We start from the raw sequence: 17,767 nt of genomic DNA, 5'->3' as shown, positions 1-17,767 counted from the left end.
TCACGCAAGGAAAGAAATGTCTTTGTTGAGCAGTGATGGGATGCTCCTGCACGGTGCATGTGCAGCTTTAACAGTCCGGACTGTCGCTTTAAGACAACGATAGCTTTGTGTCTGATTAATTCAATGTACGGCGACGCGTTAGTGGAGAAACCTTATCAGACTCCAGCCGCACACAGAGGGAGACAGAGGAGAGGAGGAGCGCTGCGAGAGAATTGGCTTCACTTACAATAAAAAAAACACTTTAAGTTATTATTATAATAAAACCGTGGGTGTTTTTAAGATGAAGACATCTTGAGGATGGGTTGCTCGGAGTAGAAGTCTGCATTATCGCGCACAAAAGGAGGGAATTTTTTTTCCACCAGCTGCTTGGAGTAAAAATATATCACAGGAGGAGGACAGAATATGTCGTCGGAAAAACACGGTGAGGTGTTTTAATTATATTAAATGTGGCGCATTGAAGCCTAACTGCTAGCCCACTTCTTCTTAACCAACATTGAGATGTGAGGATTCTTTTTTTTTTATTTAAATGGACATGGTTTTGTGTGATGCATATCAGACAGAGGGGATCTTCTCCCCCAGCTCCCCCTCTTGTCAACATCTGCATCCGCTATTTATCTGCACAGCGCTGCTTCCATAGGATGATGCACCGCTGTGTGGGTGCAGCCTGGGGGGAGAAAAAGCACCACAGGGCCTCTTGTTACATCCATGGTGCTCAATAGAGAGTTAAAGTGTCATTATCAGACTTTATGTGTTTATATTTGCATCTCAAACCGGTTATTTTATTCCCTTTCTGCAGGACTTCCTGTGCTATTTTACATCAGCAGGCCACTTTACAGTGTATTATGGGGTTATTGTGATTTTTCCTCCCTTTCTCTGCGTGTCTCATTATCATCATTACGCACAGGCCTACGTACATCTCTCCTGACTATTATAGACATCAGTGTGGGTGTCCTCCTGCGCGTGCACGCCGCCGCCTGCGCGTGTTTAATAGCTTTAATTAATAATAATCCTTAATGTCTGGTGCACTAAAACAAAAATATTTTGTCTCATTTCTTTTAGGATGTGAAAGCACCAACTACAGATGGAGCTCAAACAGACGCTTTATGATAATAAAGGATAAAGATCACAATGATGCATTTGCCACTGACACTGTAAAGGAGACTGCAGTTTGGGTTGACTGTCTGCTGTGTTAATCAACCCTGTGTGGCCCGTAATAATCCATCACAGCTGCTAATAAAAGAACAACAGCAGGCTTACAGTATCATGTTATTTATGAGGATGCAGAACACTCACCAGTTTAAATACAGTACAGATGTGATACCTTGCAGATGTCTGAGTGGAAATGATTAGTAAAGGTCAGTATTATGTATTTGGAATAATATTCTTTCAGTTGTCGTGGTTCAACCTGCTGCTTTCATCTAATGGGTTAGAAAACCAGCTGTATTTCTTACTGTCCCTTAAAAGATCCTTGGCACCCTAATTTAAAGGGACAGTTCAGCCCAAAATCAAAAATACATATTTTACCTCTTACCTGTAGTGCTATCTATCAGTCTAGATTGTTTTGGTGTGAGTTGCAGAGTGTTGGAGATATCAGCTGTAGAAATGTCTGCCCTCTCTTGAATATAATGGAACTAGATGGCATTCGGCTTGTGGTGCTCAAAGTGCTAAAAAAATACATTTGAAAACTCAGCAGGGATGTCTCTTTTTAGAAATCATGACCTGGTTATTCAAGATAATCCACAGACCTTGTTGTGAGCAGTTTCATGTAGGAACTATTTTCTTTCTACCGAATTACACCTGCCAACTGTATCACCGCTCAAAAGGAGACGTGCGTCTACTCATGGACAGCGCAAGATGTAAACATTAATGGCATCCTCCTCGGCTGAGCTGTAACCTTAGCTAGCTCAGTGGTGCTAAGTGAGCCAGCAGTAGAGGCACACCTACTTCTGCGCGGTGATACGGTTGGCGGGTGTAGTTCTGTTGAAAGAAAATAGTTCCTACATGAAACTGCTCACCAACACTCAGCAACTCACACCAAAACAATCTAGATTGATAAATAGCTCTACAGGTAAAAAGGAAAATATGTATTTTTGATTATAGGATGAACTGTCCCTTTAGGGCCCTCTGAGTCAAACCTGGTCCACAGTGGGCTATGGCTGTCAAACACAGGAGCACATAATGACATAACTTTTCAGTTTCACTACTGAAATCTAGAACTGGATGATAAATGTTGATCTTGATTTCAAAATAATCACATAAAAGTGTTACAATTTGATATCAATATTGGAATTATAACAGCTCAAACTTTGTTTAGAAACTAGCGATTCACAAATAGTTATTAACATCCAATGTGTTATAACATTGCAGCTAGAACTGGATCAATATAGTGCTTATTAGCCCACTCCTTAAGATATTAAGATAGTAGAAATTGAATCTGTGCATATACCTCAATGTAATTTTAGTGAAAGCACTAAACACACTAACACTACATATACCTCTTTTAATTACCTCTAAAAACATACAGTAGAGTTGTTTTACTTTGATTGATGACACCTGATATTTGTATGTGAATAATAATAGCCTCCATCCATCCATTCATTCATTTCAGCTCTGGCAGCTACGTGGCAGCTCACACCTACAACTTTTTTGTGAATTGTGATACTTTTCCTTTATTACTGGAGGTACCTGCTGCATCACCTGCTCTATCTTAAGTGCTGTGTCTGATAGAGGCATACTTTAGGCAAGTATCTAACAGTACAACTTTGAAGATTACACTTTTATCAATAGTCAGGATTTTTGAAAAACGATGCCTCCACAGTGAACCAAAAAGCCAGCAGTCTTGATAAATTCAAGTCGTAGGGGGCTACGTTTAACAACAATAAATCTGTCAGATAACCTTTTTTACAAACTCTCACTCAACACCTGGAGTACCATCTAAGTCTCAGATATCTAGTCGTATGCTCAGTACTTCCCTAACACATGCATTTTCACTACTACCTTACTCTTTACAACACTTAAGCATAGGCATCGCAGGCAACTACTGGTTTGTGCATAAGGCTGTTTTACACTGAAGTGTTTCAAATGTTACTGTTTTAGAGAAAATGCATTTGAGTTTGGAAGGCAGTAGGAAAACGACTGGATAAATGAGAGTTAAATTAGACTGCACGGGTTGTGCTTGTGAACAAATGTTTTGATTTAGTTCTGTGGTTGTTAATGCGGCCCCCTTTAATGTAATTCATCAAGATTCCTAATTTACCACAGAGGCATGTGAGAAAAACAATGTTCTTCGTAAATTCGGCATAGAGTGTGAGTCACTGATAAACACATTACCATTTGGGGGTTAAATGTTCTTTTAAAGTCTGGGTAAAGCAAAAATAAATAAATATGTGTTACGAGAAAAATATGTTACCACCATATGTCCACCAAAGATGGATGGCGCAACTCCACTTACCCCCACTGTACAGAAGTGAAGCTAAAATATTGCAGATATGGCCACTGCCATCTTGCTCTGGTGACATCATTCAGAGTCAGAGTCTACACAGTAGCGATCTCCGTGTTATCAGATTTCCCGCCCATACACCCGTCCAACCATTTGCGAGCAGCATCACTGAATGCGAGCCCACGGATTGGCTCACACAGTTGTCAATCATGTTGTAAAATCCCCGTTTTATTGCATTAAATATCTAATTTAAACCGAACTCATAAGATAATCACGTGATAAAAACTACCTTAAATAACAGAAACCATCTTTGAGTAAAATTTATTTGATTTGTATTTTGAGTTTTTAGTTTGGCCCACGACCCATCCGCTAACATGGAGAGGGTTGGCTTTATGACCAGTACTGCAGCCAGCCACTGGGGGTGATTAAGAAGTTTCGGCTTCACTTTTGGGGAGCTGTCATGTCGTCCAGTTTTATATACAGTCTATGGTTACAACAAAAAAATGTGTTATTAACCACCCAGTCAAATTTGGTTGACTTAAAAGAATCGCCAAGTATATGAAATAAGATTTCATAATCGGGGGAAAAATCAGCGTTCTCTCTCACTCTTAGACATTGAGGGCAGGTGTTATATAGTGGGGGAGGGTGTGTGTCAAGATGGCTCCAGTGCGTCATGGAGCCATGGTTTCAGACCCACCCGAAAAATCCTGGACACAAAACTGTTCAGTGGTCTACCGTCTAACTCATAAATAGTTCCCAGTCTTTTCAGATACAGGTATACAACAGGTATTTTCTAACATGTATAATGTGTTCAGAGATAAATCATTGATTTTATTGACTTGACTTTAAAGCCAATGTTTCAGACGTGTTACTGTGTCATGTTACCTATTTTTGAACTGTTAATCCACCGCTTCCTAGCTTCTTTCTTCTCTTAGTCATGTCTTGACAGATTTTGGCCTTTAAATTGGAGAAACCCCAACATGTGTTTTTGTCTCTCATGTTTGCCAAGATGCCCGTCACGCCCCATCATGCCCTTTTAAAGGTGTCCCTTCCCTCGTGTTCGCTCCCCTTCCCCTCTTGTCTGTTTCTGGTCCACTTCCTGCTTGTGACAGAGTCGGGGACTGTTATGTAAAGCCGGTCCCCGAGCACAAGTCGTCATCCCTCATCACTCAGCTGCTCCGCTCTCTCTCCCGACTGCCTCCTGCTCTCCCTCCTCTGTCCCATCAAATCCTTACTCCTCCATCCTCACCTCCATCTATCTCCATCTTCTCGTCCTCCTCCCTCCTCATGTCCCTGTCAAACCGGATTACCTCGGCCACTTCCCTGCTGTGAAAACACGACACCCCCCATCAGTCATTTTCAATGTTAAACAAACACAAAGGGAGCAGAGGTGTGAGCGTGAAATGTTCAAGAGATGCTTCAGACAGACCATCAGATGAAATTCTCCATCTCAGAAATGCCACGTCTTTAACCGCTAATAAACATTGTTTTTGAAGGCAGACGGAGAGAAAGGCATTTCTTTTCTGTGGAGGTGAAAATGTCAATCACTGTCATCATTAGCACACAGACTGCACAGGTTTTCTTTCTTTGCGGAGGCTGTTTGAAGTCGTGCTGAGGAGCTGTGGTCTGTGTAATTGTTTCTCCCTCTCTTCAGCAGCAAGATAAGACATATTACATTGAACACGCGGACAAACGTGTAGCAGCGCTCGAGTTAGATAACATGCCCTCTCTCTTACATCTGTTTCTTTTATTGTTCTTCCTCTGCCTTTTCTATTTGTGATTCCTCTCCTACCTGCTCTGTTCTTATCTTCCCTCCCTCTCCTTCCTCCTCTCTCAGGTCTCGATGACTCTGGCCGTCAGACCATGCAGCCTCCTCCATACCTCCCGGGCCCTCAAGACCCAAACATGCCCCAACATCCCACCATGCAGCCTGCACCGGGCACCCAACCTAATTACCCTCCTCCGCCTCCTCCTCCGGGCTCAGAGGGATATCTCCAAGAAACCCAGTTCCAGTGCGCCCCACTGGGACCGCAGGGGGCCCCGCAGGGTTACGCGGTCCAGACCCAGGCCCCTGGGGGCACCATGCCTCATCCACCTGTAGGATACCTCCACCCAGGCTACCCGCTTCAGCTGCAGCCCTGCACGGCTTACGTACCCGTCTACCCCATGGCGTCGGTGAGTCAGAGACAAGCAGAGATGCTTTTAAAGATTTCACAGGTCTGACATCAGGCTGCTGCAGAGTTACACCAGTCTGTTCAATATATTGTACGATTCTTTCTACCTCATATCACGAGTTATGGTTCTTATGTTTTCCATCCTACATGCTTTATTTTACGGCTCCATTACTTTCCTAATAAATTACTGGGAAGGTTCTTTGGAAACAAGTAATGTGGTACTAATTCTAGCTAAAATACAGACAGTGTTCTGTTAATTCAGTCGATTGTGTTGAATTTGTGATAAATGTTGATTTCCGGATGAATTTCCTTAATTACCTTGAAAAGATCCATTGTTACCAGTTAAACGGTGTCTCTATTTTCCCTTTAAGTAGAACACAATTACTTTGAAATTCCGTTGGAAATAATCAGAAAAATATACATTTGTTCCAGTTAGCATGTTGTTACATATTATTTGTATGTTTGGCAGCATCCAGAGACCCAGACAACTGAAAATGTATGCAGCAGTGTCTGTAACAGCTAACTTAGCTGATGTGGATTTTATTTAGTTATTTGGTTTATTGTGGACAGACAGATACACAAGCATGCAGTCAAATATTTACTGAATACACTAATTCTACCTGCATTATCAGTGCATTTACGCTAAGCTAATTTTTAGTCCGTAAAACATTTTTGTTTCATGGTACTAGGCTTTTACGTTATTCTAAATGTTACTTCATTGCTTAATTGCAGTTTTCTGGCTGGTATCAGATAACTTGAAAGGCTAACTTCATTTGTATTACACATTTTAAACAAAAAAAAAATGAGAGGAGGAAGATTTTTTGCATTATGAGAATAAAGTCAAAAGTCAAGAATAAAGTTGAAATTTGGAGGATAAAGTTGCACGTTCGGTATTAGTGCTGAGCATAAGCAAAAAATAAATCAGAGGAGGATTTTTTTGCACTTTGAGAATAAAATTGAAATGTCAAGAACAGAGTTGAAATGCCACATGTCGAGAGCAAACCTGACATTTCAAGGTTAAAGCCAGACTTCTGAGAATGAATAAAACTACTAGTATTAGCGCTCATAGCTGCCTTTAAAAATGACTGTGAAATTGTGAATCAGTTTTAGTAACAAGGAAATTATTTCTCTTTTAACGCATAAACACTGTATGGTTATAAGTATTGGGACTTGATGAACCTTGATGAGATTGTGCTGAATACTGCATCAGTTCAGAAGAGGAACGATGCAAGGGCATTGATAGTTACACCTGCGTGCAATACAGAGAGGATATGTATCACAAGACACAATTTGATAGACTAGAGGAGTTGACTTTATTCTTGACATTTAGACTTTATTAGCCAAAATATAAATAAATAAATAAAATCTTTTCTCATCTGATTTACTTTTTGTTGTGGCTGGCAGTAATACTGAGCAAGCTGGTACTGAATATTAATATGACATCAGAAAGAAGTTGGACTGACATCAAATTTTGGTTGAAATGAAAATCGGGTTGATGATATTTTAAATGTTGAACGTCGTTTTAATTTCATGTTGTATGAACATTAACATTATGACGTTTTGGAGACTTTAGGTTTCTGTCTCCATACCTCAGGACTAAATGTCATTATTCTCCGTCAAGATGACGTTAGCACAAGATCATTGGAGGACATTAGATTTTGGTTATTTAACTCGACTTAAAACCAACAAACTATCAACATCATCTGTCATCAGTATTTGACGCATTAGACGTACTGACATTGAATTTTGGTCACATGACGTCACAACCTAAATTCAACCAAATGTCTAACAGTGTTGATGGACAGTTGGGAAGTTGACTTTATTCTGGACACTTTGACTTTATTTCGAAATGCAAAATAAATAAAAAAATCTTCCTTAAAAAATCTCCACTGAGACTAAAAACAACAAACTCTGACATAAATGACATTTGCTTACTATAACTTTAAGCATGCTGAATGAAGTTGCATCAGTAACTTTCATAAGGATAAATAATGTCCTCAAGATCAGTGGTTTCCAACCTGGGGGTCAGGACATCCGTCAGGTCACCTGATAAATCTGAGGGGGCCACGAAATGATTAACATCACAGGAAAGAAGAAAAACCACTGCTGCTACACAAAATAGTGTTAATTTTTTTTTTACTTTTTAAAATTTTTATGCTTTTGTTTATGCTTTTTAACCCTCTGGAGTCCACGGACTCCCATGACCGATTTAAGATGACGTAACAGCAAGACACAGTCTTGCTGAGTCTCCATTTCAACTTGAATCGAAAGTGCAAACTTCAAACTATATTTCAATTTTAAATTGTGTTGATAGGCCAAGTAAAACCAGACTTATGATAAATAATTTAAGCCACGCTTTTTTGTGAATATTGTCGTCACATTTGGTGCGTGATTGGTGCAAGAACAAATGGTAAAAACAGGCTATTCTAAGGAAAGTGATCACAAGCAGAAAGTGCTTGCAAGCAACAAAGAAAAAAACATGACACCCCCTTTCCTATTGGTGGGGTTCTTTGTGTGATTTTAGGTCCAATGTGTTAATACAGTATGTCAAGATGAAAGAAATGACTGTAAAGTCACATAGGTGGGGTTGTGCTGAAAAAAATGACACCAAACAAGGCAAGGTAAACAGTTTTTAAGGTGAAATTTAAAGGTAAAATCAAAAGTAGTCAAAAACAGCCAGAAATACCCTTGACCACAAAGGGTTAAATGTGAAAGTTTTATCTCTCTTTAAAAACTATTCAAATGAGATCATTTGGGGTGCCTCAGTGGCATCCGCCTTAAAGCACTGAACCACAAACTGCACAGACCCCGATTCACATCCTTTGTTGCATGTCATCTCTCTCCCCACTAATTTCCTGTCATCTCTCTGCTGTTGGCTATCTATTAGAGGCACAACATCCCCCAAACAACAACAAAAAAATTACATCATTTGAGACGGGAACATCAGTCTTTGCCTGACAGTTATGAAGCCTGAGATGAGGGGATCTGAAAAGGCATTCCTTTGGTATAAAAACAGGTTGTGAACCAGTGCCCAAGATCCTTTGCACTGTTAATTTATTCATTCATTTTGTACAATATTTTTGAAATACGGCTGCACATATTTACACAGTAGATAAAACCATTCACACTATCCCCTGAAGTAAACTGAAAGTGGTGAAATTAGGCCCCAAATTGTGACTCATCAGACAACTGAAAATGCCTTTGTGCAACCACAAGTCTCACCACTACTTAATGCACTGATCTGAGAAGAGCTGGGTTTAATCTTCTTCACTTTACTGGACTCTTTAATAAAACTAAATATTTAATGACTCGTTTAATATATAATTTATGTATGTGTGCATACATTTTTGTGGACAGGAGCTTGAGTAGAAAATCCGGCACCGTAGCTGCAATCTCACAAATTAATCATAAGACAGTTCAGGCCACACTGCTGATAAAGCTTAGACATGCACGAGACTCATGCAGCTGTCCTCCTCTTTGACTGTGTCACCTTGTTCTTGTGTCTTTTGAGTGGAAAGTGCTTTGTAAGCGGCTCTAAAGTGCTGCTACTTACTCTCTCTGTCTTCTTCTTTCCCTCTGCTCAGGGTCAACCCTACATGCCCGCAGCAGGAGGCCACCCAGGGATCCCACCGGGCCAGATTCATCCCATGCAAATGCCACCCAGCATCACCCTAATGGACCGTCGACCGCCACATGACTATCTGCCCATCGCTGTGCTCACCACCGTCTGCTGCTTCTGGCCAACAGGCATCATTGCGATCATCAAAGCAGTACAGGTTAAATGCCACTTTATCGTATCTTTCATCTTTGTGGATTGTTAACATAATGTTGCCTTCACCAGGGAGACTTTGTCATGTAAATGCATAAAGTCATTTTAGCCTTCGTTTTATTTCCAGACGTGTATTTGCCTTTAAGAGTGACACTCTGAGGTACTATAAATCACACTTATTTTAGTCACATTTAGATTTAGTTTTTATGGAAAACCTCCATAGCTCCAGGGATGGCAGTGTCATTCGGTGTACCACTTCCAGACGGAAATATCTCAGCAACTATTTGATAGATTGCCATGAAATGTTGTACAGACAATAAGGGTCCCCAGAGAATGAATCCGACTGACTTTGGTGAGCCGCTGACGAGATGAAACATGTTCTCATCAGCCTTAGCTAAATTAGCGAATATTATCATGCTAATATGCTAAACTAAAGCCCTATTCAGACGGGATTAGTTTAACATGGAGACGTGGGGCAAAGCAATTATTACCAGGGATTTTAGTCCCATCTGAACGCGCCATGTCTGTAATCATTACGGATAATGTCAGTAAAAATTACGGCAACTTTACCTTCTGTAAAACGGTCCGGAGAAAATACCTCGGGTAATATCAATCCCGTGCGAACGCAATCCTCTGTAAAAATGTATGTAAATATTTCGTCACGTCACGTTTACAACTACTTTTCTGTGTTTTTTCGTTGATGGAGACGCTTGAAGAAGCATTCAGTGTTGTCTGCAGTCGTGATAGTAGACATTCTTCTAATGATTGCATAGCCCTATGTGGGAGACCAATCAAAAAGGTTGAGACGAAAGCACTGTTCAGAGCCACGAGACCTGATCATGGGGAATATGTCATGTAAACGTAACACATACAAGAAGTAACGTAGCATGCACATGCAGACAGGGAGGTGACGCCAGGGCGCAAACCAAGTTACCACTCCCATCTCTGGTAGAATTATGTGGGATTTCTTGTCCCGTGTGAATCAGACATTTATATTACAGACATCCTGTGGTAAACTTACTTTAGTCCACATCCCCATGTAAAACTAATCCTGTCAGAATAGTAATTCATCATTATCATTCTAAAGACAATAAGCCTCTCTGAGTGAAGACCAGTATTTTGGGAGATCTGATGTACCCAGCGGATATCCAAGCTAAGCCTTTTCTTTAAAGCGTCGGCCATTTTCATATGACTACAGCTAAATCTTTTAAAAAGCTAACCCTAAATTGTCAGACGAAAGCCACTGGATCCCAAGACGGCATTTCAGTAGTCCATTACTTGGACTACAAACTGAAACCAGAATGCTTTTAGTACCAAAATCTTGTCCTGTTGCCTACAGATTCTGAACAGATTCTGCATACATATGCAGATATCTGTTTGTAGAGATAAGCCAAATACATCAAGTTATTATTATCATTGTGAGCACGTTAGCATGCTGACATTAGCATTTAGCTTAAAGCACTGCCAAAGGCCCGCCCTAATACCACCTTACAGAGCCACCGACTCATGAATGTTCAAAGAGACCTAGATACAGGGTTGGATGCAGGACCCTGTTCATTACAATGAAAGTTGCTCAGTAGTGCATGACGCCAAAAACATTCAATTGCCACGTATAGAATTACATGGATGATTGGCACTGCTTCTGCATCATTGGGCCCATAGAGCAGGCGCATTAGAGACTCCCACCAGCCAAGCCGGCTACTTACGGCTTAGTACTCTGCTAACTTGAATTGAAATAAAATTATTTCATTGTCTTTTAGACTTTCCAAATGTTATCAGACCGAATTGATGAAATTCTGATAGGGAAACGATGCTGAAAAAAATGTGTCCACTGATTTACAGACTTCTATTTTGCCACGTAATTCAATAGGAAAAAGCCTTTTTGGGGCACATAGCATCACATGACAGATGTCTGGACACTAGGAAAAATGGCTTCAAAGTTTGGTGCACTTCCTGGGGGCCTGGCATGACTGTAGCCATTAAAGAGGAACACCACTTTTTTGTTTGTTTGTTTTTCTGTTCTTCCTTAGAGCCTAGTAACCATAAAAATTTCAGTTACTTCAGTTGTTCCACCATCTGCCATTTTAACAACTGGGGATACTAGCTGCAAAGAACTTACAATGATACTCATCAGTGACTGGAGATAGCTACCAACAAGAATGCTTCCTGTTATGGTTGCTCAGTGGTTGACTCACTTCCTTTGTGCCGTAAACTGAGCCTTCATTTTCCCAGGAGACAGAACTGCACAGTGAAAGCAAGGCTTACAGAGAACCACTGTAAACACTGATAGTGGCATTAATCTATAGGAATTATACGTTAAAGCAAAAAAATGATCTATTTCTACTTTAATATGTATGTTATCAAAACTTTTAAACTTCACAGCCAGTGGCAAAGGGAAATTGCCAACGCACATGTCTGGATTTATGTAACACATTTAAAGAGACTTTATCTTGGGTCAGTGCACCACCATTACACCTACAGTTCATACTCTCATCTATATGACCTCTGCATTAAAAGGCACCGTTTGCTCTTTTACAAGCCATTTACTGATGCTATTTAACACACAAGTTAAGTTGAGCGTGATGCAAGGAATGTAAAGGCTCAGTCTGGTGGCTCTCATACCTCATGATGCCCATTGTTTGCCTCTGTAATGGCAGACTGCGCTGACCAACATGCACACAACAGACCACATTACGTAACTGCATCATTGTCGGTGCAACGGGATAGAATGGATTTTTTCCTCTGGGCCTGCTCAGCTGGCTTTGAGTTAAGTTGAGCTGACAAGGCATGGACCCACCGGTCTGAGCTGTATATGTTGTTATGGTGTGTTAATGCTGTGTGGAGTGGCCTCTTTCTGCACATTCAGGCTGTGCTGCAGTGAAATCGATCCATTCATGGTGTTTCAGACTCTTTCCTGCTCCCACTTGTGCATCTTCTCGTTACATAACATGTTTTCTAATTTCTCCTCTCTCCCACACACCCATCCCCTCCCTCCTGCATCACTTAGGTGCGCACGGCGATAGCCAGAGGGGACATGGTGACGGCGGAAATAGCCTCCCGCGAGGCACGCAACTTCTCCTTCATCAGCCTGGCTGTTGGCATCGCCTCCATTGTGTTGTGCACCATCCTCACCGTGGTAGTCATCATTGCCTCGCAGCACCACGACGACGACTGGGAGCCGTAACTCCACGCAGTGTCAAGACAGATGGGAAATCATGGCATATATTAGCTAGCTAACCACTCTCATCGTTTTGGAGGAAATAGGAGCAATGAGAATGCAAACTGCTACTGCATTGCTGGACCTCTGCGTACAGCTACACACACACGCACACACACACACACACACACACACACACAGACCATCAAACACACGACCAAAAAACACCAATCACAGCTGATGTTCAAACACCAAATGCAAGCAGCTGTCAAATGAGGCCCAGTATTGCTGTTAGCACAGCAACTGCTTAATATTTACACTCAGATATGAGCTGCAAAAGGGAAACAAAGCTCCCTGTATTAACAATTCATTTGACGCTGATTAATTTATACAGATGATGTAGTTAGATGAGAGGATAGGTCACTGTGTGTTCCAGTTTTAAATATTCCAGCAACTAAATTAAATGGGCCCACGCAGAGTTACTTTTAGGATAGTTAAATGCACATTTTAGTCGTATAGGTACAAGTATACGTGTTTTATTCTTTAAAAACAAAAAAACAGTGCCATGTTGAAACAGTGTTGATTTACAGAGTAGTATTATTGCTGACACACTCCAATAACAGACTGTCAAACTGATTGAAAGTGTTAGAGGGAGTGATCAATACACATTTAACACACCAAATGGAGACTGGACTGACAGAGTGTCTGATGTAACCAAACAGTATTTATTTGAGATTGGTTGTTCATATGCTACGTGGACATTTTAGCCGAATGAGATGATACATAACTTGAGAATTATATGTTTGTTGATTTATTTAAAAACCTGTTATTTATTAAGTTATTCAATATCTACCCACGCATCGATTTGTCTGTTATAATTTAAAGTATATCACTAGTTTGTTGCAGCTATCTGACACTTTGAAATTGGCTTAAATTTGATATCTGATGATGACGCACTTTGTAGTAACCAGTCAAGCTGCTTACATTAATAGTTCGTATAGTGCATGATAAATATAAATTTTAAGCTCATGGGCGTCTAGTGCAATAATAGCTTGTCTCCCGGCTGTCGGTGGGAATATTTCCTGACATGTCTATAAGTGTGTGGTACAGTATTTTCCAAACAAAACAAGAAAAGGAGACAATTTAGATAAGTATTTGAATCTTAGGTTTGCAAATATTGTTTTTCGCAAGTATTTTAGAAGTGTATTGGCCTATTTTGTGTTGCACATCTCTTAACTATTTAATCTCTCAGACACTGTGTGTGAAACTTTAGTGCAACTTTATGAGGCAACATAACTCTGCATGTCATCCTCAGTTTGTTTCCATTCGTCTCAAATATCGAGGCTAGACGTGCGGCTGTGAGCTCCTATAATGTTGTTTCACTGTTGTAACACAATAAGTCGGGGTTCAACAAATATGAGTATGGTCTCCATAATGTAGCAGCAGGTGTGCTGTTGTTTGTAAGCGCCAACATGGCCGTATAGCGTTACTGTATGAACTGTTATGTGAGGTATTATGGGAGGAACTGGACATGAATGTTTTCCAAAAGGAGAGAGAGAGAATATTAATGCCTATACTGTATTGTAGCACTTTCCGCTCTATGAAATCTTTCCTCTGGTCTCTTTCCTCTCTCTCTGTTTGTCTTTCTCCTGTCCACATGAGTTATTGGACCTATTAATATTTCCCCTCTGAGTCCCCCTTTTTCCTCTGTTGGTTCCTATGATGACGCTATTTTTAAAAGAAATATACAGAGATATTAAAAATTATGTTTGTTGACGATGAACACAAATAGAAGCAGTATAAATACAGTTTATTCTGTAGTTTATATATTATTGTTCTTATTATTAATATTATTATTGGCATTGCATTGCATTTGATTATCACTAATGTATAATATTAAGTACATCTGGGCATGTATTTATCAAATGTCTGAAACTCCACTTAATAGAGAGGCACAGTCCCCCATGTGAACAATTTAGGAGATTATTTTTCTAGTCAAGAACGTTGCAGTTTGTTGTAAAACTGTGTAGTTTAGTGTGAAACCACTCAGTGAACTACATCTCTCATCTCACACGATATACGTCAGCTACACTGGCTACCTAGCCAGGTAACTTAGCTATGTTCCCCACACAAATCTGGTGGTATCTTATCGGATGTGTTTTATCCAGCAACAACTGGTCTTTTTGTCAGCCAGAAAGCAAAAGAACAACCAAAACCTGTTTCTCGTAGGAGTACATCCTGGCACGAAACACACAGGCATCGTAGCTTTAGCGAGAGAGGAAATATGACGTCACCTACGTATTTTCACAGTCTTATACTACCACAGTTATATGACAAACTCTTGACTTGCAAAACTTTCTTTTAAATGGACAAACATCATATGAAAAATTATTTGTCTCTCCCCATTGACTACCCAACAAGTTTATTCTAAAATAAGGTCCCATGGTTGTCCGCAGGGAGGCGAGGGACTTTGCCTCTCTATAATTCTCCCAAGAGCCAACTCAATAGTGAAAAGGTTTTAAAAAGATATTTATCAAGTGATGTCCTCCGATAGAGTGGTGCTGGAATGAGTCCAAATGAATGAGTCAGAATTTTAGCACTCCTGGTTCCCGCCAATCGGTTTTTGGTTAGATGGCTGAAAAGATGTCTGTGGTTAACACAAGCATAACAGACTTTGACATTTTGTTCTGGGACATACAATACGTCAGTAAATACCCCACACTCATAAATTCTGAACTTTTCATGTGATTTAAAAAAGAGAGTTACTAACAAGTGGCTAAATGAGACTACAGAATGTCATCAGCCTCGTCCATGTGAACAAAACATCTAAGTCTCATAAATGTGTGCAACAGAGCTTATTTTCTGCAATAATTGAAAAGCCAATGGAAAAATCCCATCGACTTTTTGTTGAGGCAACCAGGGTCGAGCTACCTTTTGGGTCATGGTTACCATGTTTAAGAAAAGAATCCATATGAATATCCCCCCTACTCTGGCATTCACAACCTCGTTAGTGTAAATTTTCTGAGAGCTCTAACTTCACGACTTTCTATGTCATAAACACGACGTCATGAGTTCCATTTGAACGCAGCATATGTCTCAGAAGGTGTGTGATCACCTCTGTTTCTGCTGTTAATCCATTTAACTATTTTAATTTAAGTAATAAGAATACATAGCTGTCATTCTTGAAGCAATAGTTTGACTTTTTTGGAAACATACTTATTCACTTTCTCGCAGAAAGTTCGATGAACAGATCGATAGCACTCGTCTGTGCGCTAAATATGAAGCTGCAGCCAGGAGATGTTAGCTTAGCGTAGCAACAGCGTCACCTCTAAAATGTTGTTGATACACTTAAGTCCATTGACCTCCTCAACAAACTCTGGGCAAGAAAGTGTGACTAAGCTTCCCAAAATGTCAAACTGTGTTTTTTAAGTTAGTGACTTACAGCTGTTTGATAAATACAGGCCCTGTCCTTACATGATTGACTTAGTGATATTTCAGTGTTAAAAGAGCAAAAGAAGCACAGTCTTGTTTAGTATTATTATTGTACAGAAGGCTCTGGCAGTGAGTGTGTGTCTACTGAATAGAGTCACTAGCATATCTAGTTTATACAGCGCTAGGCTTCATCTCCCTGTGTGCTCTCCGAAGGGGCTCTTCTGTGCTCGGCAACATATAGCTGTTTACCACGCAGCTGGGAGATGTGTTCTTCATTTTCATTTGTTTTGTTTTGTTTAGTTTTTGAGCTTGTAAATGCGACAGGTTGCTTGTTTCAAAGAGCCAAAAATTACCTGTGTACATGTGGTTCTCTTGGGGTTTATTATTCTAATTGCGTTCATGGCTGTGTTGCACATGCGTTGGTTGTTTCTGACTTCAGTTGTTTGAGTAATGAATAAAAGAATCATTTTTGGGTTGTGAGCGATACTTTGGCGGAGGTGGCGTCGCATTCTTTGGGTCTGGTTTTTCCCTGCTGGTGTCTCTCCATCCTCTCCGTGTCTCTCCATCTTCTGTGTCTCTGTGGCCTTTCCTCTCTCCCCTCATCACTAAGGTGCTATTTATAGCTGCCCCGGTTTTCTCCCTCTCCGTCTCTCATTTTCCTCCCTCTGTCAGAACATGAACTACAGTATTGCTCACTATCTTCTCTTGTATCACATTGTGTTTTACAGCTGATTATTTTTCAGCATTGTGGTGGCGATTGTTTTTTACGAACCCAATGCTAGCGTTGTGGGACAACAATGTCGGTCTGCCAGTTGGTCGGCCCATCACTTTGGCCCTGACAAAAATATCTCAACAACAGTCGGATGGATTGCCATGAAATTTTGTACAGACAACATTAACAAATCATCACCGTTGAAGTTGGGGAACTTGTTAGCAAACAACCCATTCGCAAGAATAAATGTTGGCATTGTACATTTCTGCAAACCATGGAAACGTTATGTGTGGTTAGGTTTAGGCACAAAAACCACTTGATTATAGTGAGGAAAACATCATGTTCTGCCTTAAAGGACCGTTTCGATGGCACGATTCGCGCTGAAAACATAGCGAAGTCTTGGTAAAAAGAACAATTGCTTTTGATGGCACTATCCCCGGAGAAAACACAGTGATGTCTAGGCCAAAATAAACCAACCAGTTTGTGGCACTATCGCCAGAGGAAACCCAGTGATGTCTCAGTAAAAAAAGCACAACCCTTTTTTGTGGCACTATCCTCACTGGAAACACGTCTCTGTAAAAAAACAACTGGTTTTCATGGTACCATCCTGGCTGAAAACGCAATGACGGGTCACTTACACATTGGAGCCCAATGCGAACAACACTTCACCACTGACCCAAATCAACCACATAAGACACCTTTAAAACAATCAAATCCATGGGATATGGACGTAAGATAAAGAGAAGACATACAAAAAATACATTAGAGTATCAGGCTGAGAGGCAGTAAGACCAGCAGTCCCCACACCAGAGACGTCTCTCCGTTGCTGCTAGTGGCATAGGAGCACCTCCTTTCCAGGCAAGATGCACCCTGCAAAGCAATGCGCCTCGTGAGGCAATGCAGCACACCTGGGAAAAGCTACAGGACAGGGAAAAGGGACAGCATCACAGGAACACATACAGCCGTAACAACTTGCTCAAAAGCTGCTGGAAATGCTGCAATGACTTGCTGTTGTTCGTTGGTCTTGAACAGCGTGGCAGGCGTCTCGCCTCGAGGTGACCCAATGCTCAATCCCCCACCTCAA

At 40.7% G+C, this 17,767-nt stretch overlaps 1 protein-coding gene across 1 annotated transcript; it reads left to right on the top strand.

Annotated features, from left to right (window-relative positions):
• The first annotated feature begins 42 nt into the window (after positions 1–42).
• Positions 43–16,787, top strand: prrt1 (proline-rich transmembrane protein 1). The gene is made up of 4 exons (XM_050035375.1): positions 43–421; positions 5,277–5,614; positions 9,198–9,389; positions 12,390–16,787. The coding sequence occupies exons 1-4, from the start codon at positions 403–405 to the stop codon at positions 12,564–12,566; spliced, it is 726 nt and encodes a 241-aa protein (XP_049891332.1). The 5' UTR covers positions 43–402; the 3' UTR covers positions 12,567–16,787.
• The last annotated feature ends 980 nt before the right edge of the window (positions 16,788–17,767 follow it).

Source organism: Epinephelus moara, chromosome 22 (genome assembly GCF_006386435.1).
Source record: "Epinephelus moara isolate mb chromosome 22, YSFRI_EMoa_1.0, whole genome shotgun sequence".
Lineage (NCBI taxonomy): Eukaryota > Metazoa > Chordata > Actinopteri > Perciformes > Serranidae > Epinephelus > Epinephelus moara.
Note: the sequence above shows the minus strand (reverse complement) of the source record. Positions and strands in the feature narration are given on the sequence as shown.